The 22,296-nt window shown below is 44.2% G+C and overlaps 1 protein-coding gene across 3 annotated transcripts in view; it reads left to right on the plus strand.

Moving 5' to 3' along the window:
• Positions 1-22,296, plus strand: part of EPAS1 (endothelial PAS domain protein 1) — a 125,332-nt gene that overhangs the window by 39,719 nt on the left and 63,317 nt on the right. Inside the window, exon 1 of one of the 3 annotated variants that reach the window (XM_033144904.1) lies at positions 5,575-5,621. The exons of the other annotated variants lie outside the window; for them this stretch is intronic. Coding sequence (XP_033000795.1) covers positions 5,590-5,621 — 32 coding nt within the window. The 5' untranslated portion in view covers positions 5,575-5,589. Of the gene's footprint in view, positions 1-5,574; positions 5,622-22,296 lie in introns of those variants that run through there. 3 annotated transcript variants of the gene reach the window in all.

Here is a 22,296-nt window from a genome sequence, read left to right on the forward strand (position 1 = left end):
GCCCCCAGCTCTCTCACCTGGGAGCTTTGCTTTCTTCTCCCAGTCTCTCTCACTCCGGGAGATCTTACCTTACCTGCTTCTCACTCAGGGTCCTTCGGGTAGCTGAATTTTGATGACACAGCAGTACCACATTAGACGGCCTTTCTCGTGTTTCTGTGGAAGTTCAAAATCAAATAATGTCAACCATCTTGGATCCTATGATAGGAAGATGAGGCCTTGTTGCTGGTGCCACCACTAGGGGCTGCGTGGTTAGCATTGACCCATGACAGGGCTTTTTCATTGGTGGCTCCCCATTTGTGGAATGCCCTCCCTAGTAATATGTGTCTGTATCCCTCATTGTTGAATTTCAGAAGTAAAAAAAAAAACCAATCTCCTCTTTACTCAGGCATTTGGTGTCTGAAAGGCAACGTTCATGGCAACCTTGAGATCTGTTTTTAAACTATTTAGGTTAGTATATATATATATACACACACACACACACACACACACACACATATTTGCTGTGTCTGCCGCTTGTTGGGGCAGGGCTGCAGAAGGGAGGGATATAAATCAAATCAAATAAATAAATAAATAAATATGTGGTGACATACAAACTGGGCTGTATGGGCACTTGACTTATGTTGAATAGGTGCTGGTGGTTTCCTTCCACCCTTGTTTCTGATGTAGATCTTCACTTACCCCATCTTCCTTGGCCGGGAGGGATGCCATGTTTTGGTTCGCGTCAGTTGCCAAAATGGCTTGGCCCGGCCCTGATTGTGTCCAACTAGATCCAGTGGAAATATCTCCCTTTTGTGACAGTGGAAGCTCATGTAAACATGTCCGTGTTCATATGCTTCTTCTGAGCTTATCCTGCCCTGCTTTTCTATCCCCTCTGCGGTTATCGTGAACTCAGACAACTCCCATGGGCTCTGCCAGACTGGAAGAAGGTTCATTCTGTTCTGTGCAGCTAAACTCTGGGAGCTCTAAATGGACAACATGTGCATCATGAGTCTTTGGGAAAGCTTTGACATTTGAACTCCTTGATGGATAACAAAATGGGCAGGAAGGGGAGAGAGCTCTCTTAGAAGACCGATTTAGACACTACTGCTGCAAGGCTGGCTAAAATATTTCCTTTCCTTTTTGTTTAGGCTCGGGGTTTTTTAATCTGAAAGATAGCAGGGTTGTATCCAGACTTACTGAGCAATCCGGCACCCCTTATCCAACATGCTGGAGGGGATTTGGATGCGGTGGAAGAATCCCTCCATGCAGATGCAGTACTGGTTTTCTTTTTATATAATAATAATAATAATAATAATAATAATAATAATAATAATTTTTATTATTTATACCCCGCCCATCTGCCTGAGTTTCCCCAGCCTCTCTGGGCAGCTCCCAATCGAGTGTGAAAAACAATACAGCATTATCACTAAGAGCATAGGAAGTGGCTTGATGGATCATAATTAACCCATTTCTCATGGTGGTTGACCACTTGCCTTTAAGAAGCCCACATGGAGAGGACATAAGGCAATAGCCTCCTCCTGCTGGTATGCTCCCTCTAATTCTAGAAATAGTGTATCGCCATCATGACTAGTATCCATTGATAGTCTCATCCCTGCTTCAAAAATTCCGTGTAAGTAGGCTTTGTAAGAAGAGGATTTAAAATCAAACCGTTTTAGTGCAAAAGCTTAAGGTATGTTATTTAAAGAACAGGTCTGTTTCTCTTTAAGGAGAGTTGTCACAAAAACTTTTTTTTTAATGATAATCTTTTTAGGACAATAATGGTCCGTGAACTTTATTCAGGTGGCTTGTGGTGTGCATAGCTGTCAAGTTTCGGATTTGAAAATAAGGGATCAGCAGCCTCACCTATCCTGGGGACAGTCACATGGCAGTGGTGGGCGGAGCCAGAAGCAAAAGTGGGCCGCACTGGTGTGAACGCGCGCAGTAGGCTTACTGTATTTTGGAAATGCTGCCCATAGGCTACAACGCCTGTAAGTGCGGGAAATGGCTCCCGCTTGCTTTGAGGCTGCAAGGAGGCGAGGTCTTCCCAGTCCCTGGCCAGCAGGGGGAGGGAGAGGAGCTGCTTCCTTTGAAAAAACGGGAAATTAAAGGGATATAAAAAATAAGGGATAGCAGCGGGAAACTGCTTGAAATAAGGGAGATTCCTGGGGAAAACGGGATACTTGACAGCACTGGTGGTGTGTGTGTGTGAAGAACACTTACAATTTGAATTCTGTAGGATTCCATGGTATTCAAATTGTAATACTATAGGATACAATATAAGAAATAAAAGAAGCAATAGAAAGACACTGGAAAATCATGCAGCATCTAACACACTGCAATACAATTGCTACACCAGGCAAAAAAATCATCAAGCGGTCTGCCAAGTCTCTCAGCTATTTTCAAGTGCATAAACACTTTGTTTTTGTTTTTGTTTTTATAAAGAATTTATTGGTTTTTACAAAACGAAGAACAACACAACACATACACAAACACAGACCAAACCCAACCCCACTAAGTGCATAAACACTTTGAAGCCCTATTGATTTCCATGAGATCTGTGGGGCTTAGTTTTGCTTAGTTTTGGCTGAATTGTGATTTTTAAACTTTGATTTATTTATTTTTAGGAACAACAGTCAGGAGCAATGTTTCAGGTGTCAGGTTGAAATATTTATTCATGGACCATTTTAGAGTAGAGTTGAAATTATATTTCAGTTCTCTGCAGCAGTGGATGCCATAGATAATGAACTGCTTTCAGTATGTATGGTTAACAAGGACAGCTTCAAAGAGGAAATTCAGAACATTAGTTATCCAAGTAAAAAAGCTATTCTTGTCCCTTAATTTCACTTAGTCTACCCTGAGTAAATACTCGGGAGTAGACCCACTGAAATTAATGGACAAGACTAACTTTCATAGTTGGAGTAACAGGTAGGTAGCCGTGTTGGTTTGCCATAGTCAAAACAAAATAAAATAAAAAATTCCTTCCAGTAGCACCTTAGAGACCAACTAAGTTTGTTCTTGGTATGAGCTTTTGTGTGCATGCACACTTCTTCAGATACCATGCACACGAAAGCTCATACCAAGAACAAACTTAGTTGGTCTCTAAGGCGCTACTGGAAGGAATTTTTTATTTTATTTTGTTTTTTCATAGTTGGATAATCTTAAATATCCATTGACTTCAGTGAGTCTGCTCAGAGGATAACTTTGCTTTGTAACACCGAGTTCTATCCAAATATCACAGAATTTTGATTTTAAAACATGCGTGCTAGGCATGCAACACACAAAAAAGTGTGGAATGTTCCTTTTTAATGCTTCAGTCTCAATAGATGCGCTGGAAGAGGGTCCCAAATTTTAGAATAGTTTCCTGAAGAAGACTCATGAAGCTGCTGCATTATTTAAATTCTGTTGAAAAACTGGCAATATTTACTGATGTTTTTTTCTGGTACATTGGTACAAATCTTGTGATTTGTAGCATTACTATGCATTGTAATAATATTCTTTTCACTGGAATAACTTTGTGTATTGCATACACAAATGCATACAGAGGAAAGCACATGGTTTCTAAAAATTTGCCAATATTCTGTACTTCCTCCAGCTGAGGAAGCCAATCCACTTGAGCCCAGCTGCAATGTAGTGCTATTCCCAAAATTAAAGATGCAATATTTTCTCTTGGGCTTTTGCTTCAAGGGGTGTGTTTTTAATTACTCATCTAAAACACAACTTGACTTGCGAAGTGTACACACACACAGAGAGAAAAATGAGTGGAAGTTTATTAGTTCCACCGAATAGCTTTTAATTTGTATCTGCATGACTGTGATAAATTAGATTCCGTTTTCCTACCAGAAGCCATAAAAGGTTTATCTTGCATTGAGGAATAACATTCGTTCCAAGTGAGCTTTTCCAAGAGAGTCGGTTAGCTGTGTTGCAAAAAAAAGACCGCAAGGCCGTGTACTTACAGTATGTCTGTGTAAGTCAGTCGTGACCTGAAAATAATAATGCAGTCGACTTTTATAAAGTTCAGGGCAACTGCCTCAGGCGGCAAAGGCAGGAGGGGAGGGACAGCAGGGACGGCAGTTTCCCCAGCTGTTTATGGCACATCCCTTGCATCCCCATAACTTGCCTGTTGCTCTCAGTTGCCAGTACCTCTTCCCAGTTCAGTCTGCTTCTGGCAGCCTTGCACACATAGATTGGGAAGGTCGAAAGCAGGCTCCCTGTGTGATTTAGAACCCTGATTGTGCAGGTAGAACGAGGTCCAGACTTCTCCTTCCCTCTCCAACACAAGGAAAACTATGGGGTTAGGTCAGGAGTTGGCAAACTTTTTGAGCAGGGGGGCGGTCCATTGTTCCTCAGACCTTGTGGGGCACTGGACTATATTTTGAAAGGGGGGGGGAGAACGAATTCCTATGCCCCACAAATAACCTGGAGATGCATTTTAAATAAAAGGACACTTTCTACTCATGTAAAAACACCAGGCAGGCCCCACAAATAACCCAGAGTTGCATTTTAAATAAAATGACACATTCTACTCATGTAAAAACATGCTGATTCCCGGACCGTCCGTGAGCTGGATTTAGAAGGCAATTGGGCTGCATCTAGCCCCTGGGCCTTAGTTTGGGGACCCCTAGGTTAGGTGATGGAAATGTCACAGGCAGGACAAGAATCTGTGAGCATGACCCAAACTCTCCTTGATTCCGTGAACCACTGAATGCCTGAATCAGGGTTTGGGCATGAGCCCCAGTTGCCATTATGTAGCCTAGTGACAATGTTTCGGACTAGCTGCTGTTTCCAAACTAGTCTTCAAAGGCACCCCCACCTGCAACACATTGCAGTAGTCAAAAAAACCTAGCAGTTTAGCAAGGCATGGGGAGTGGGGGCCTGAGTATCTATGTCCCAGAGGAGTCACTGCTTTTCGAAAGAGGTGTGATTGTTTTGGAAAACAAGCTTTTGAGCAGTCCCATCACATAAATGGACTGTGCTGTCGGATGAAGCATGCACGCACACACATGTGTTCATGCACGCACACAGTCTATACAGTGTTGTTTAAAATACACAGATTTCCTGAAACCTGCATGCATCCAGTTGTGTGACCATGTGTCGTTCAAGCAGAGAACATTTGGAACAATATATTCTGAAAATGTGACTTGAAAGCTTTAATTGGGCTTCATTTTCCGTGTTAATGGACAGCAAGTGCTGGAGCAGCTGTAAAGTAAATTTGTTGTCCCTTTTGTCTGCTGTGCTCGATAATGAAATAAAAAGACAAATTATCTCCAATTAAAAGCGATTTGCAGACTATGAGTAGTATAAATACACAACAGAGGTTGCCATTTAGCAGTTGAAACGGATAATCTTCTCTGAGTGCTTGTAGCTCACTCTCCTCTCCCTTGCCCTCTCTCTTTGGGTAACCTTTCCCCCACTAATTCAAAGCCATTTTTTCCAGTATGAGTTTGGTACCATAAAACGTTGCCTTGTGTGTGTTTGTTTGTCTTAAAATCCCAGAGCAAACTTCCTGTGTTTCTGGTCTATTCTTAGCCTTTTGTTATCCTGTATTTTCCACCGAGATTGGGCATTGTTGGTGCGGCCCGTCTGAAACGATGAAGTCGTAATTAAAGCATCATGAATTCCAACTTGGGGCATGCAGAGAGCAGGTTTGCTTGTTTTGTTTTTCTGTTGTGACAGTGTGTGTGTGTGGGGGGGGGATGTTTTACTTCAAAAAGAATTTAGGTCACATCCACACTGTATATTTAAAGCACATCTAACACACATTTAAAGTACGTGAATTCCCCCCCAAAGAATCCTGGGAGTTCTAGTTTATAAAGCGTGCTGGGAATTATAGCTCTGTGAGGGGGAAGACTGTGGTTCTCAGGATGCTTTGGGGGGGGGAACCATGTGCATTAAATATATGTTGTAGGGTGTGACCTTACTCTGTGGGGTTTTCTGCCCCCTCTCACCCCGCTCCAGTTTTGTCAATACATTCATCTGTTATAATAATAATTTTGTTATTTATACCCCACTCATCTGGCTGGGTTTCCCCAGCCACTCAAGGCGGCTTACAGCAGGCATAGGCAAACTCGGCCCTCCAGATGTTTTGGGACTACAACTCCCATCATCCCTAGCTAACAGGACCAGCGGTCAGGGATGATGGGAGTTGTAGTCCCAAAACATCTGGAGGGCCGAGTTTGCCTATGCCTGGCTTACAGCATATATAAAAAACATAGTAAAACATAGTTAAAAGAAAAAAGAACTTAACTCCTTTATTAAAATAGGGGGGGAGAGACATTAAAAGGGGGGAAACCCTCTTTAATAGCAGCTGTATGTGTGTGAACTATGAAAATCCCATTTGTCCTCCCAGGGGTTGTTTTGAGCTTGCTTATGCTGGCAGCTCCACTCCTGCAAATGCCAGACTCCAAATGTCAAGGCCAGTTAATGTTGCATTTTGTTGTGGTCAGCTGAGGAAGGAGTTGGAGAATAGCTGCCTCTCGCTGCTTTCCCAGCTACTGTTCCCTCCATCCCATGCATTACTTCATGGTGCACTTACATACCCCGAGGTATATCACTTAGGATATTAGGATATTGCACAAGCAATATTGCTGCAGAGGAATCCAGTGGATGCTATCTGCAAGGAATGCTTGGCACCTCTCCCGGCAGCGTCCCTGCACGAACCTGGCTGCTTCCTCCCACTCCTATGGATAAAATAAATAAAGTAAGTGCAGGCTCTCCCTCTGTGTCAGAGATAAAGTAGGGACCGATTTTCTATGGTGGCATCCAAATTACTCAGCAACATTCCCCGAGAAGATCCTCCAGGAACATAGAAATCTGCCACATGCAGTCAAACCACGAGCCCATCTGTCCAGCACAGTATTGTCCACGCAATATATTGACCATGTCTCTTTGGAAGCCTTTCCTCGCCCCACGTAGGGCCGGCCAAGTGAGGTGGCTACTTCAGATGCCTGGAGATGTGTTGGCAAGAGGGCAGAGCTTGTGAGTGGCATGTGGTGTGGCCTGCTTTGCATTCCCTAAGCTAGTCTGGTGACCTCAAGTGCACTGGAGGGTATGAAGTCTGGTCAGCTTTTGTATGCAGAATTTGAGAGGGTGGGCAGGCACCTTCCTGTGCTTCAGGTAGCAAAATGTCCTGGACCTAACCCTGATTCTATCTGGCCGTCCCAGGGATTAAACCGGGTAGCCAAACAGGTTCCTTCTCTCCTTGCACTTAGCACTTAAGACTCATTTGCATCAACATGGCTTTTGATTTATTTATGGTTGCTGGGCTGTTGCATCGATTTTATGATACAGATTAGTATTACGTGTGCAGTATCTTAATTGAGGCATTTTTGATTGCTTATGTTTCATGGTGCCCTTTCAACCAAGCTGTTAGCTTTGTATATAATATATATATGGAAAAGTGGCACGTAAGGATATCGACATAAAATAAATAACTGATTTTGCAGGAACGGCAAAAGCGGCCCTTCTCTTCCCACACAATTTGGCTTGTAAGGGGCTCCCTCAAGAGTGTGAGGACCACAAGCAATACCAAAAAAAACATGGCCGGTGTCATGGTCTTTGTTTTTTTTGTTTTTCCAAATAGTGATGGTTTTTATGAATGTTTGTTTTTAATTGGTTTGTGGGTTTTAGCTGTGTTTTCAACTACAATTTTGATCTTGTCAAACACTGTCAATTTTGATCTTGTAATACACTGTCACTGTGTTAATCCTCCCTCACTCTCCAACCAGTCAGAAATTCAGTAATATTGGAAGTTCACCATCTCTTATTTATTTATTTCTTCTTCTGCAAAACATATGCCCATTTGTGTGCATGTGTGTCTGTGGTTTGCACCCCACCTTTTTCCTTTTCCCAGCTAACATAAAAGCAGAGCGCTGATATGCGTCGCTTTCTCCTTTTTTAATTTTAAGAAACCCAAATGTCTTCCTAGAGATAAAAAGTGCCTGTCAAAACAAACTGAGAAGAGGGTGACAGATATCCAGTTGTCAACATAACATAGCAACTGTACTCTAGCTTCTAATAATAAACAGGCAGAAGTTATTTGTAAGCTGATTATTAAAGGACAAAATTGAACTTGCCCTCTTACACGAGAATAACAGTTTCAGGCCCCAGCTGAGACTATAAAGACATGGACAGAGGTTTTTGCAGGTACAACCAGAATAGAGACTGAAAGGGGGCGGGGGGGGGGGTTATAATATTAAAATGCTAGGAAAATGCAAGTACAGTGGTGCCTCAGGTTACATACACTTCAGGTTACAGACGCTTCAGGTTGCATACTCCGCTAACCCAGAAATAACGCTTCAGGTTAAGAACTTTGCTTCAGGATAAGAACAGAAATTATGCTCTGGCAGCGCAGAGGCAGTGGGATGTCCCATTAGATGAAGTGGTGCTTCAGGTTAAGAACAGTTTCAGGTTAAGAACGGACCTCCGGAACGAATTAAGTATGTAACCAGAGGTACCACTGTAAAGACAAGTGTGTGTGTGCCTAACTACAGATGGGAGAATATTCCAAGTCCTATAAGTAGGGGTGGGATGGATACTAATAAACTGAGAAGAAAATCTTAATTGATTCTTTGAAACATTGAAGATGAAATTGGGTTGGGAGCCTGGGGGAAGGTTCCACATTCAAATATCAAGCTATTCCTATTCCTACAATTAATTACATTTGAATACAGTACTGCCCGTCATCCGAAGATCACAGGGCAGTTCACAACATAAAAATACGAAAGGATAACACAAAATACATAACAAAACAGAAACAAACCCATAACACTCCCCCACAAACACATTTAAAAGGCCATAGAATGTTTTTGATTGTTTGTTTTAAAAATATTTTTATTCATTTTATAAGGAAACACGAACAAACAAATAAAGACAAACAGAACACAATTAAAACATATTTTCCCTCCAACATCTTAATGTGACTTCCCTCGAACGCTCCCCACTGGGTTTCATTTCCAAACTTCATTGACTGATTCATAGCTTAAGAAAACATCCATTATTACTTACTTACTTATTAACCCCTCGTCAATTTATCGTTAACTTTATTATTTTAAATTATATATAATCTAGACCCTACTTATAACCTAAAACCTATAACAACTTCCTTAAGGAATATAATACCTAAACATTACAGTATTTTTTTTCAAATATAATTTAAATTTCTTCCAGTCCTCCTGCACCTTCTCCTCCCCTTGGTTGCGCAGTCTCGCTGTCAGCTCGGAAAGTTCCATAAAGTCCATCATCTTCATTTGCCATTCTTCTACTGTTGGTATCTCTTGGCTCTTCCAATTCTTGGCAATTATAGAATCATAGAATCGGAAGAGACCACAAGGGCCATCCAGTCCAACCCCCTGCCAAGCAGGAAACACCATCAAAGCATTCCTGGACAGATGGCTGTCAAGCCTCTGCTTAAAGACCTCCAAAGAAGGAGACTCCACTACACTCCTTGGCAGCAAATTCCACTTTCGAACAGCTCTTACTGTCAGGAAGTTCTTCCTAATGTTTAGGTGGAATCTTCTTTCTTGTAGTTTGAATCCATTGCTCTGTGTCCGCTTCTCTGGAGCAGCAGAAAACAACCTTTCTCCCTCCTCTATATGACATCCTTTTATATATTTGAACATGGCTATCATATCACCCCTCAACCTTCTCTTTTCCAGGCTGAACATACCCAGCACCCTAAGCCGTTCCTCATAAGGCATCATTTCCAGGCCTTTGACCATTTTGGTTGCCCTCCTCTGGACACGTTCCAGCTTGTCAGTATCCTTCTTGAACTGTGGTGCCCAGTTAATATTATTGCCGCTGTTGTGGCATACAGAAAGAAAATAATGTCCTAAAAGGCGATATAATGTTAATGAGCCAGTGGTTCTAGAGAAATATTTTCGCCTGGTGCCTAAAGATGTATAATGAAAGTGCCAGGTGAGCTTCCTAGTGGAGAGCAATCCCACAAATGGGGAGCCACTGTAGAAAAGTCCCTTTCTAGGGTTATCAGTTTCATGAGAAAAAGCTATTTGTTAAGTTATAAACTTTGTATCTAACCTACTCTTTTCTGTAGCAGCTGTAGTACGATTCACACATTATCTCAAAAGGCAAACAATTAAGTTGGTACAAAAAGTGTTACTTTTCTGCTTAGCCTGTTGAGAACTGTTCAGCTGCGTGCATGGACACAGCACACTTTGCAGAGTTTTGAGTTTCTAGAGTCTTGCTGCTACCTTGTGCTTACTTTTCTTGTTTTCTTGTGAGGTCAACTGTTTGGAATATGGGACAAATTTCCTTTAATACAGAAGCCCTTTAACATAGATTGCCTTTGGGCAGATATCTTACAGAACGTATGAATAAAGTAACTAAAATTCAGTAAATAAGCAGTGAGAGATAAATTGCCCCATCTTTTCCCCAGTGCATGGCAGCCTCCAGACAAAACTGGGCACCTGCATTTGCATGTTACACTAATCAGAACACAAGTTGTGCTATTGGGCAAGTGCCAGTAGATGGCATTCAAATCAGATCATGGGGGAGGAGACTCCTCTGATAGGATCTATGCTAAGTCTTCTGTTTCATGATTGAAATATGAATGAGGGAATAGTTAGTGTTGGGATGGTGCTTCATGGAACTGGGTGATTATTGCAAATCGATATTATGTGGATGCATGGGGGGGATGGAATCTAATTATGAACCAGAGTTAATATCTCATAAACAACATCAGCACGTGCTTCCTCGCACAACTAAAAGGATGGGCACAGATGTGTCTAGGTTGGTACTACACACCTGCTTTGCACCAGGTCAAGTTGTTTGCCCATCTCTGCCTGGTCTTAGACAAGAGAGCTATCCCACTGTCTGCTACCCGATGCTTTTTAATTGGAGCAGAGAGGATGCAAAGCAAGTGTTCTGCTGCTGGGTTTTGGATCAGGTATGTATATCAGCTAGGAAGTTTTTAGATGCACAAAAAAACCCATCTGATATTCTGACAGCCATTTAGAAGCATAGAGTTGTAATGTCGGAGGGGACCCCCTAGCCCAAACCCCTGCAATGCAGGAATATGCAGTTGCCCCATATGGGGATTGAACCTCCAACCCTGGAATTATCAGCACCACGCTCTAACCAACTGCGCTATCACTTGGAGGATATGCTTAATAATATAATAAAAAATTTTATTTATACCCCGCCATCCCCGGCCAGGACTGGGCTCAGGGCGGCTAACATCCTTAATTACCCCCCAGACACTGAGGTCCAGCGCTGAGGGCCTTCTGGAGGTTCCCTCACTGCAAGAAGCCAAGTTACAGGGAACAAGGCAGAGGGCCTTCTCAGTAATGGCACCTGCCCTGTGGAACGCCCTCCCACATGTCAAAGAGAACAACAACTGCCAGACTTTTAGAAGACATCTGAAGGCAGCCCTTTTTAGGGAAGCTTTTAATGTTTGATGGATTATTGTATTTTAATATTTTGTTGGAAGCTGCCCAGAGTGGCTGGGGAAGCCCAGCCAGATGGGTGGGGTATAAATAATAATAATAATAATAATAATAATAATAATAATAATAATAATAATAATAATTATTATTATACCAGTGGTGGGTACCAATAACCAACCTATTTCTTCACTGTTAAATCAGTAGAGCCAGAGAATATATTGGAAGTATTAAGGCCACACAAAGCTTCCTCTCCGGTGCAGTTTTGAGGAAATTGCACTGAACCTGAAGTACTTAAGCTAACTTTTGCATTAGTATGGGAATAGGGATCCTGTTGGTTGAAGAGACATTACTACGTCTCTTTTACTTGGAGAGTAAACATTGCAATATCGATGTCTGGAAAGGGAAAATCCAGTTTTCTAAAGAATGGACACCAAAGTATTTCAAAGATCCTGATGAGCCCCTGAAGGTATTTCCAGAAAACAAATGAAATGGTTGGCATTGCCAAGTCCTTGAAAGTCATTGATGGAGCTAGGGAGGCCCACTGAAATGGAAATCTGAGCTCCGTGGGAGCCAGCATTTTGGGGCTCCCAGTCCTTGTACAAATGTCCCCCACTCCTTCTTCCATCACTGGGCATATTGGGATTCTGCTGTTGGCTGTGTGGAGGAAGCGAGAAAACGGGGAGACAGCACTGGTTGATATGCCAGGTCAAACCTAGAGAGGAAAGGTGAATCCCACACCAAGAATATGGAGGACACATTTGGAAATGAAAGCTTTAGTCTGTGCTTTTTTTCTGGAAAAAGCGGGGGAACTCACCACGAAGTTTGTTGGTTTATTGTGGGCCCAGTCGTAATGCCACACCCTCCCTGGGCCACGGCTAAATGTAAGAAGTGATTAATAAACTCAAGCAGACAATGATCTGGATTAGAAATGGCCACAACTTCATTGATTACAGGTATAAGTGGATTTTTGGCTCTGGCATTGGGTGTATGTCCATTCCAGGGTCCCCAAATGGGGGAAAAATTACTTATTTGATTTTTAAAAGATAAGGGAACTCCGTTCCGCTGAGTTCCTGCTCAGAAAATTCCTGGTTTTAGCTATCCACCCAGCCACCCCATGATGCTTTTTATGAAGGCCTGTTTGGCATTCCCTGTTCTTAATAAGTCCTCCAGCTTTTCAAGTCACTGTTCTGGACCATGGGATGCAGGTGGCGCTGTGGTCTAAACCACTAAGCCTCTTGGGCTTGCCGATCAGAAGGTCGGCAGTTTGAACCCCCGCGACGGGTACACTAATCTTACTGGCATGAATATGTTTTGTGATACAAACTTCCACATACTGCATACTGAATCAGATGCATAAGTACCCTGACGTTTTCCCTTACTTGATTTATCCCGCTGTCTACGTTCTCAATCCACAGCTCTTTCACATTCAGTTTCCCACAGTGGCTAATGATAATCAGATACCTATGGGAAGTCCACCAGAAGTACATGAGGACAATCACCACCACCAGTTGAGCCCCTGATCCTAGATCCATCATGATTAGTAGCCATTGATAGCCTTATCCTCAATGAATTTGTCTAATCTCCTTTTAAAACCATCCAGGTGGGTGGCCATCGCTACATCTTGTGATGGAAAACTCTACAGTTTTTACTATGCATTGTAAGAAGTACTTTCTTTTCTCTGTCCTAAATTTCCCACCAGTCAGCTTCTTTGGATGACTCCAGTGTCTAGCATAATGAGAAAGGGAGAAAGATTTTCCTTAATCCATTTTCTCCATTTTATGAAGGTCTACCACATCTCCCCTTTCCCCCTCTAATCCAGCATTTCTCAAACTTGGGTCTCCAGCTCTTTTTGGATTACAACTCCCATCATCCCTAGGGCCAGTGGTCAGGGATGATGGGAATTGTAGTTCAAAAACAGCTGGAGACCCAAGTTTGGGAAACACTGCTCTAAGCTTAGAATTCCCAAATGTTGTAACATTTTCTCATGGGGGAACTGCTTCAGCTACTTAGTCATTTTGGTTGCCCTTTTCTGCATCTTTCCCAGTAATATGATATCCTTTCTGTGATGCTGCAGCCAGAACTGTGCACAGCTTTCCAAGTGTGGTCGTGTCTCGGCCTTCTTCATACATCCATGCTTATAGAGAGCCCTTTCTGCTATTTGAGTTGCTGTGTCACCTTGTGAATTTTGTTTTAGAGATTTGCATGAGATTTGCAGTGGGAATTCAAACTGGCTCTGCGTGAATGGGAACAGGTTTGGTGGGCCACAATACACCTTTGCATGCGCCTCGTGGTTCCTCAGGCATCCCCCCAAGAAGGAAAAACTGGGTTAACAGGGGGAAAGTTGTTCCAAACAAATGGTCTACTTTCCACTCACTCTGCAGTAAAGCAAACATATTCATTCAGAATGTCCATTTTGTGTGTGTGTGTGCTACTGTATTTTCAAAATAAACAGAAAAATCCATCTCCCTTGCTTTTTCACTCTCCAGAATGCATAAAAAAGTAAAACAGGGTGTAACATTCTCTAATGGCTAGAAACAAACTACCATTGAAATATAGCACTTTAAACGTTTTAAAAGAAATGCATCGCTATCAGTTAAAGGGGCATTAAATTGCTTAACCACTTCCTGTTTTGGACTAAGACAAATAAATTTCCCAATCATTACTCAGCTGAGATAAATATTGGCCATGTGCGTAGTACAACTTGATACAAAATATGAGACCTATTAATCATCGCTTGGTTTATAGTATTTTCCATAGCTTCAGGCAATGCTTGCGTTTTTTGTGAAGGGTATAGTTGCCTTTTCGTATTGCCCTTTTTAAAAGATCAAGTCGTATACTCAATACATAAATTCCCAGTACTTGAGACAGGGGCAAAACTAGGCTTCATTTCACCTGGGTCAAAAATCCAGTTTGGTTCCCTCTCACATGCATTTGTGTACACACACACACACACACACACACGCACACGCACACACACAGAGGTTGGGAGCTTCAGTGACACCTCTCTAGAGGCTTCACCTGGGGCAAAAAACCTGGCTAGTCCCCCCCCCCCCACCGCTGTAGCTAAGGCTCTGCTTGGGAATTGTTTCTGCTGGATTGAAGGCATACCTTGGAAGAGCCAAAGGCCATTGCCTTAGGGTAGTTTGCCCAGTAACAAGAATAATCCATCATTTCCAAGCACAAAGCAGAACAGCAAATGTTCCATTGCAGAGCTGAAGGGGCTGGCTGAAATTTGCCACTGCCATAGGCAGTGATGTTGTCATGATTTTCCTAGGGTTGAATCTGAACCGGTTTCGGTGCATTGGATACATATTTTTGTATGTGAGCAAATTGTGGTTGGTGGTCATGACTGCTACTACTGCAGAAAGTAGTAGTAGTGGTTGTTGCAGTAGTAGTAGTTAATATCCTACCCTTCCTCCCCAAGGAGCCCAGTGTGACATTTTGTACTTGTTCCTTGTGCTGGATGGAATGTCCATCTTGTTAATGTTGCTTTTGTATGTTATTGATCAACACACCTTGGGGAGGGTTATTGAAACTGGAGGTGTTGCTTGTGTCAAGTGAGCATAACAAGAAGACCCCTGCTGGCCTTGGTCCACCCCCATCGTTCTGCCCGGACACTGAGGTCCAGCGCCGAGCGCCTTCTGGCAGTTCCCTCACGGCGAGAAGCCAAGTTACAGGGAACCTGGCAGAGGGCCTTCTCGGTAGTGGCACCCGCCCTGTGGAATGCCCTCCCACCATATGTCAAAGAGAACAACAACTACTACCAGACTTTTAGAAGACATCTGAAGGCAGTCCTGTTTAGGGAAGCTTTTAATGTTTGATGGATTATTTTATTTTAATATTTTGTTGGAAGCCGCCCAGAGTGGCTGGGGAAGCCCAGCCAGATGGGCGGGGTATAAATAAATTATTATTATTATTATTATTATTATTATTATTATGACCCAAGGCCCACCCTGTTCTCACAGTGGCCAACCAGATGCCTATGGAAAACATGCAAGCAGGTCATAGCCCTCTCCTGCTATTTCGCATCAAGTGCTGTCAAATGCATGGTGCTTTTGATCTTGGAGGCAATGTTTCCTGGAGGGAAAGAGGGAGGGGCATGCCAATCTGCTGCTCCTGCATTTGCAGCACACCAACCTCCCTGCTGTCACACCCCTTTTCCTCCTGTTAAGTGGGAGCAGCCCATCTTAGGGAAGCCAGCAGAGTGGCTCTGTCCCACCTGGTGACCCACTTCTACTTTTGAGTAAGCATGCATAGGCTGTAAAACGCCTTGCCCCCTAATAGTGGCCGAGAGCTGCATGTTAAAACTTTGCAGCTCAGAAAATCTTTGCCCTGCATTTTGACCACCATTATTTTACCCTTTGCCAAAGAGATAAACTCAGCTTTTGGTATGCAGATTATGTAAATAGTTGACTTATCTGCAGGCAGATCTCAGCAGTGCTTATTTAGCTTCTGGCCAATGATGCTTTTTGCAAACCTGCAGATAAACTGTCAGGAATAAATGACTGATTGCCACAATGAAAGACTCCTTTCTCTCTCTCTCTGAGATTAGGATCTCGAGACTCACCAAACACAAAACGAATAATTGGGGCTCCAGCGTTGGGTATTATTATTATCACTCTAGTGTGATCTTGGCCTGCATTTTGTTAGAGATATCATAAATGCAAAAGATGTGAAATAAAGCAATAATATAAATAGCTGAGGGTGAGTTTTGGCAAGCATACTTTCGATGGGGTTGAGCAGATTCATGCTTCCGACGACAACTTGTAGTGAAACTGTTTAGGCATTGCAAACCAGCCTTAAAAGTGGCTGCTGGAAGAAAATGGTTGAATTGCATCAATTGTTTTGTTTGAAAAATTGGGGGGGGGGGTGTCAATGGGGGAGGAACCCAGTTGTCCAGCATAGGAAGAATCAAACTGTCTCACCTCTAAAGGTCTCTTCACATAGTACATTTAAAAGGTGCACACAAAAGTTTCCCCCTCTGTGTCCCGATATGCTGCAGTGACACAGTCAGAGGGAGTTCAGGTGAGCACTGCAGCACCACGATGCTGTCCGCCACTGGACAGTCCTCTAAGATAGAAAAGTCATTTACAAAGTGGACCAAAGCATAAAACTGGGGATCTGAAGAGCTGCGTCTGCAATGCCTTTGGTATGGTTTGGGCTTCAGCACCTGCCCGAGAGATGCTGCTATCTGAAATGAAGGGCAAGATGGCGTCCTCTTCCCATTCCATGCAAAGAAGCCAGCTGGGCTGAATATTACTTAACAGCACTGGTGATAAAATAGCATCCTCTGCTGCACCTGAAGCAGTAGACTAGGTTAGGGATCAGGACATGCTGTGTATCGTGGTGGAGGAGTGCGGGTGTGTTTGCTTAGGAAGAACAGCTGTAGGGCTGCCACCGTTGTCTCCAGTAATTGCCACCTGAGGCTGCTACCTCCCCCTGTGCCTAATGGTAGGGCCAGCTCTGCTGGTCTTGTTTTAAAGACTGTATTGACCTACTGGCGGAGGAAGAGAAGTGCAGGAGAAGCGCACTGCCCCTGGCAGCGTGATCCCGGTGGGGTGCCATTGTGGTTGTCCTCCCCCCACCTGCACTGGGTGCCACGCCCCCGTGGGCAGCTCACTACACCCCTGGGACACACACCAGCCCTGCCCCCGCCTGCTCACCGCCTCCCCGGTGCCGAGGCACGAAGCTCCACCACTGGATTGACCATTGAGCAGTTTCTAAAGGTCCCATCACCTCCTGGCAAATAGAAGGGGAAGAAATGGAGGCAGTGAGAGATTTTACTTTCTTGGGTTCCATGATCACTGCAGATGGTGACAGCAGTCACGAAATTAGAAGACACCTGCCTCTTGGGAGAAAAGCAATGACAAACCTAGACAGCATCTTAAAAAGCAAAGACATCACCTTGCCGACAAAGGTCCGTATAGTTAAAACTATGGTTTTCCCAGTAGTAATGTATGGAAGTGAGAGCTGGACCATAAAGAAGACTGATCGCCGAAGAATTGATGCTTTTGAATTATGGTGCTGGAGGAGACTCTTGAGAGTCCCATGGACTGCAAGAAGATCAAACCTATCCATCCTTAAAGAAATCAGCCCTGAGTGCTCACTGGAAGGACTGATCCTGAAGTTGAGACTCCAGTACTTTGTCCACCTCATGAGAAGAGAAGACTCCCTGGAAAAGACCCTGATGTTGGGAATGATGGAGGGTACAAGGAGAAGGGGATGACAGAGGATGAGATGGTTGGACAGTGTTCTCGAAGCGACTGGCATGAGTTTGGCCAAACTGCGGGAGGCAGTGAAAGATAGGGGTGCCTGGCGTGCTCTGGTCCATGGGGTCACGAAGAGTCGGACACGACTGAACGACTGAACAACAACAACAAAGGTGCAGGGCTATGCAGTTAGCTCACTCCAGACATTATCCACTGAAGTCAGTGGTGTGGCATCTACTGCTAAAAGGAAGTCACTCTGGATGCATCCAGTGAGTGGATTACTTTTGGAGCTCTTTGGATTCCGTGTTATACGAAGGTTGTTTTTGATGCTGTGGGCACGCCATTTATGTAAAGCGGTAGTAAACATTGCATCATACTCAGCAAGGAGAAGGAAACGTGGCATCATTATTTAATTGCCCCTTCAAAATACCCTAAAGTTATCCAGTCAGTTTGGTCAGCAGTTTGAAGTTTCCATGTGTCCCGTCCAGAAAGCCGGGTATATGTTCTTTCATCTCCTGGTAACATTTAAAAGTACTGTTCTTGTTCTGCAAGTTGGCATTTGAAGCTGTGATAGCAAGCCTTTTGACAGAAGCATTTATTTCTGACAGCTTAATTACCAATGGGTCCCTAACCTTTGAGATGTAGGAACTAATGACTGTGTGTGTGTGTGTGTGTGCGCGCGCACGCGCACACACACAGCACAACAGTGGTATGACATGCCACTCTCCTTTCACTGATGTTTCTGTAAGAGCTAAGCTGGTTGGTTCCTCAGGAGCTAACAGGACACAGCCCAAGGCATTCCCCTGACTGGTCAGAGCATTAAATGTGCTGTTTGCCTCAAGTCAAGGTTCACAGCAGTGCTCAAAGCCAGGAAAGTTATTTTGGCACCTGACAATCAAAACCAGAGTTAAGCCTTAACCCTGTTTTTGGCTTTTGGGCTTTGTACTACGAGGCAGGAAAAAAGCACCTCACAAATGGATCTCATCCCGCTGTCATCTGACAGTGAGAATGCAATGATCATAAATTAAATGACAAACGATTTCGTGACATTTTATCGCTGGCATCCAGCTGTCTCGAGAGACAATGGAGTGCGCTTGCGGGGGTGAAGTCAAACTGTTGCATTAGTAGCACCAGAGTGACCTCCCCAGGGCGCAACCTGGGCAGTGTGTACGGAGATCCTCGGCTGCCAAAGTGACATTTCATGATACTTCAGATCAGTTATGTGAGGTGGCTACCTCAATCTGCCCAATGGTAGTGCCAGCCCTAAGGCTGAGATATAACCAGGGGTCGGCAAACTAAGGCCCGCGGGCCGGATCATGCCCAATTGCCTCCAGGATCTGGCCTGGGGACTGTCCGTGGATTGGCATGGGGATTCTGTTCATTCGGGCTGCGCCATTTCCCCCCCTGTGCCATTCCGTTCCCCCCTCCCTCTCACGCACCATGGCGGCGCCTCCTCCCTCCCTCCTCCTGGCTTCTCCCTGCCCTGCCTAGAGGAGGAAGGGGGCTGGGCTTAGCTGGCTAAGCGCCATTTTAAGCAGCCCCTCTCCGGAGCAAGCCCTTTTGTGCCGCTCATCTTTCCTCCCCCACCGCCCTGGTGCTCCTGTGGGTCAGAGAGCAGAGCGGACGAGCTCACTCTGCCTACCCATGAGAAGCAGCAGCAACAGCGGTGGTGGCGGCAGCAGCCCCTGGGAAGGTAAGTGCAGTGGCTGGGGCTGAGGGGTGGGGAGGAGGACTACTTGCCCCCCTCACCTCTTCTTCCAGCTCCTCCCCCCGGTGCCACTTCTCTGGCCCGCCACAAAGTCTGAGGGACAGTGGACCGGGTTGCAGCTAAAAAAAATCCCGACCCCTGGCTATAACTCTTGGGTGTGTTCTCATGGAAAGGCAGGATATAAATTCAAGATAAGAAATGATGTTTGCACATGCCAGTGTGGCATAGTTCATAAAAAATACTTGGGGCAAATCAAACTGAACTGCACTCCTCCCTATTCAGCAGTGAAGCTCACAAGGCAAGTAGAGTTTCTCTTATTGTGGACTCAGTGCTGCTCAGTGCATGCATGTTTTTTAGTGTCCACATGACTGTGGTTACCCTCAGCTAAATTTAATCCAGATTTACCATTTCCAAATCCATTACCAAATCCAATAAGCAAAAACCGCCCAAACAAATGATAATTTTGGATTTAAGGGGAGAGGGGATGGAGGATGGCATTGTGACAAATGCGATATTGTGTGGGCACTGCAAAGAACCTGCACCGAGTGCACAAGAAACTGCCATGTGAACCGGCCCCAAATCTCTCGGTATAACCAAAATGGCAGGGTTGTGGTAAAAATCAAACGGGGGCGGGCAGTAAAACCCATGACAGGCACCGTGAGATCTTGGATATGGAAATGTGATGGACAGAGAAGTAAAAGAGCCCAGAAACTGTGTGATTCAAAACCTTTCACAGACAATCTGGACTTTAATTAAAATCTGCATATTTATAAAACTAAATAAAATGGGGAAGAAAGCATGCTTTCTTTGCTTAGAGATGATGTGTGCACATGCACTGCAGGACATACCACATTCAGAAGAAGCATTCTCTCAGCAGTGTGAGGGATGGGAGAATGCCTCTTCTGAGATTGTGGCAGCTGCTTACATTGCATTTTATATTAACATTTATGGAGTAGGGTGTTGGGTGGGAATGTGTTGCCTGCATAGCTGTCAACCCTCCCTGCTGTTTCCCAATGCTATAATAAGGGAATTCCCCACAAAAAAGTAAAAGGTTGACAGCTATGGTTGCCTGGTAAATAAGAGCCACTATTTTTAGTCAGAATGCTTTTCATTGATTAATCTAGCCAAGTAACCAGCTAAAGACCGCAACTCTGATTGACAGCTTTGTGGATTTTAAAAGTGGGGAGAGAAGCAGCTGGTTTTTGCAAATAATTTGATTGCAGCTGATATAAAGGACCCTTGGATGGTGGTTGTTGTTGTTGTTGTTCAGTCGTTCAGTCGTGTCCGACTCTTCGTGACCCCATGGACCAGAGCACGCCAGGCACGCCTATCCTCCACTGCCTCCTGCAGTTTGGCCAAACTCATGTTAGTAGCTTCGAGAAGACTGTCCAACCATCTCATCCTCTGTCGTGCCCTTCTCCTTGTGCCCTCCATCTTTCCCAACATCAGGGTCTTTTCTAGGGAGTCTTCTCTTCTCATGAGGTGGCCAAAGTACTGGAGCCTCAACTTCAGGATCTGTCCTTCTAGTGAGCACTCACCTTGGATGGTTAAGTCCAAGCAAATTCAACTATGGGGTGCGACGCTCATCTCCGCTTTCAGGCCGAGGGAGCCGGTGTTTGTCCGCAGACGGCTTTCGCAGATCATGTGGCCAGCATGACTAAACTGCTTCTGGTGCAACGGGACACTGTGACGAGTGCCAGAGTGCACAGAAACGCTGACATATAGCCCTTGTGGTGGTGGTGGTGGGGAGGCCTGTAGCTTAGTGGTAGAGCGGTATCCTCAGTATCTGCTGGTGAGGCTGGGAGAAAACTATGTCAGGAACTTTGAAGATACACTGCCAGGCAGCGCTAAGCTGAATGGGCCAATGATCTGAGTCAGTATAAAGGAGCTTGAGGTGAAGCTCTTATAACTTAATTTACAGCATGAACTTCACTTGATGGCTTTCCATACTGGCTCCTCATATGCCTCAATCAAGTAATGTCTTATTCAGCAACACACACTTCTCTCTTGAATTCCTGCCCTGAGGCATTTTAATTTTAAAATAGCTGGTGATAATAGTGGGCAACCGGTATGTAATCGGTATCGTATAAGTGGCCCTTTTGCTGTAGATGTTGGGGTGGGGTGGGGAACCTTCTAAACGCCACTTAGTGGGGCTATTGTGTCTGTAATCTTAAGCATCTAAGGCTATTTAAGACATTGCTGAGGTTGCCGAGCAAGTACCTTTGTTGGAGAAATTAGTTTGGGAGGGGCCTTGCATGTGATTATACGCCACAAGTGTATTTCTTTATGGTGAAGCTTTTGTGATTCAGTTGGCTGGTTCTGCACAAAATTTATCTCTCTAGCCTGTGGTATTCCCAAAGGCTCAGGTAGAGGCTTAGTTGGGCTTGGATGTCTCCTGCACATTTACCTTTGGAGAAGAACAAATCTTGCAAAACGTTTTTGATTAAAAAATATATGCTGCGCAGCATGGGATGTGGACCGCTTGCATGTGCATAGGAATATTTTCCCCAGTGTCATGGAGGCGGGGAGGGGGAACCCAAGTGTTACTATATCAAAAACCGAGAGGACTCTACAAACTAATGGGAGATTTCCTCTGGGAAATACAATTTGATTTGAAGAGTGGAGCAAAGATACTTTGTGACAATGTTTTAGTTTCTAGGTATCAAGGAAAACATGACATTCTGGAAGAAGAAGGGAACTGTATCAGTGTGGGAGAAGAAAAACCTGGACTGGGAAAATGTTGGGGGGGAAGCCTGGGGGGAGATTGTAATGGGAGGGAAGATGGTGAGGAGGGGGGTGGGGTAAAGGGATTTATGAGACTTAATAGGAAGGCTTACCATGGTACTTCGACGTCAGAGAGTAAAAAGGATTTGGAGAATGGAAGAAATATTTAGGTTTTACGAAAATGAGTTGATTATAATATTTTTGAAGTTGGAATTAGAAGTAATAAGAGCAACAGCTTTACTGAGTTAAGAGAAGAAAGGATATAAGAAGTTAAGAT

The sequence above is a fragment of the Lacerta agilis genome, chromosome 3 (genome assembly GCF_009819535.1).
Source record: "Lacerta agilis isolate rLacAgi1 chromosome 3, rLacAgi1.pri, whole genome shotgun sequence".
In the NCBI taxonomy this organism is placed as follows: domain Eukaryota; kingdom Metazoa; phylum Chordata; class Lepidosauria; order Squamata; family Lacertidae; genus Lacerta; species Lacerta agilis.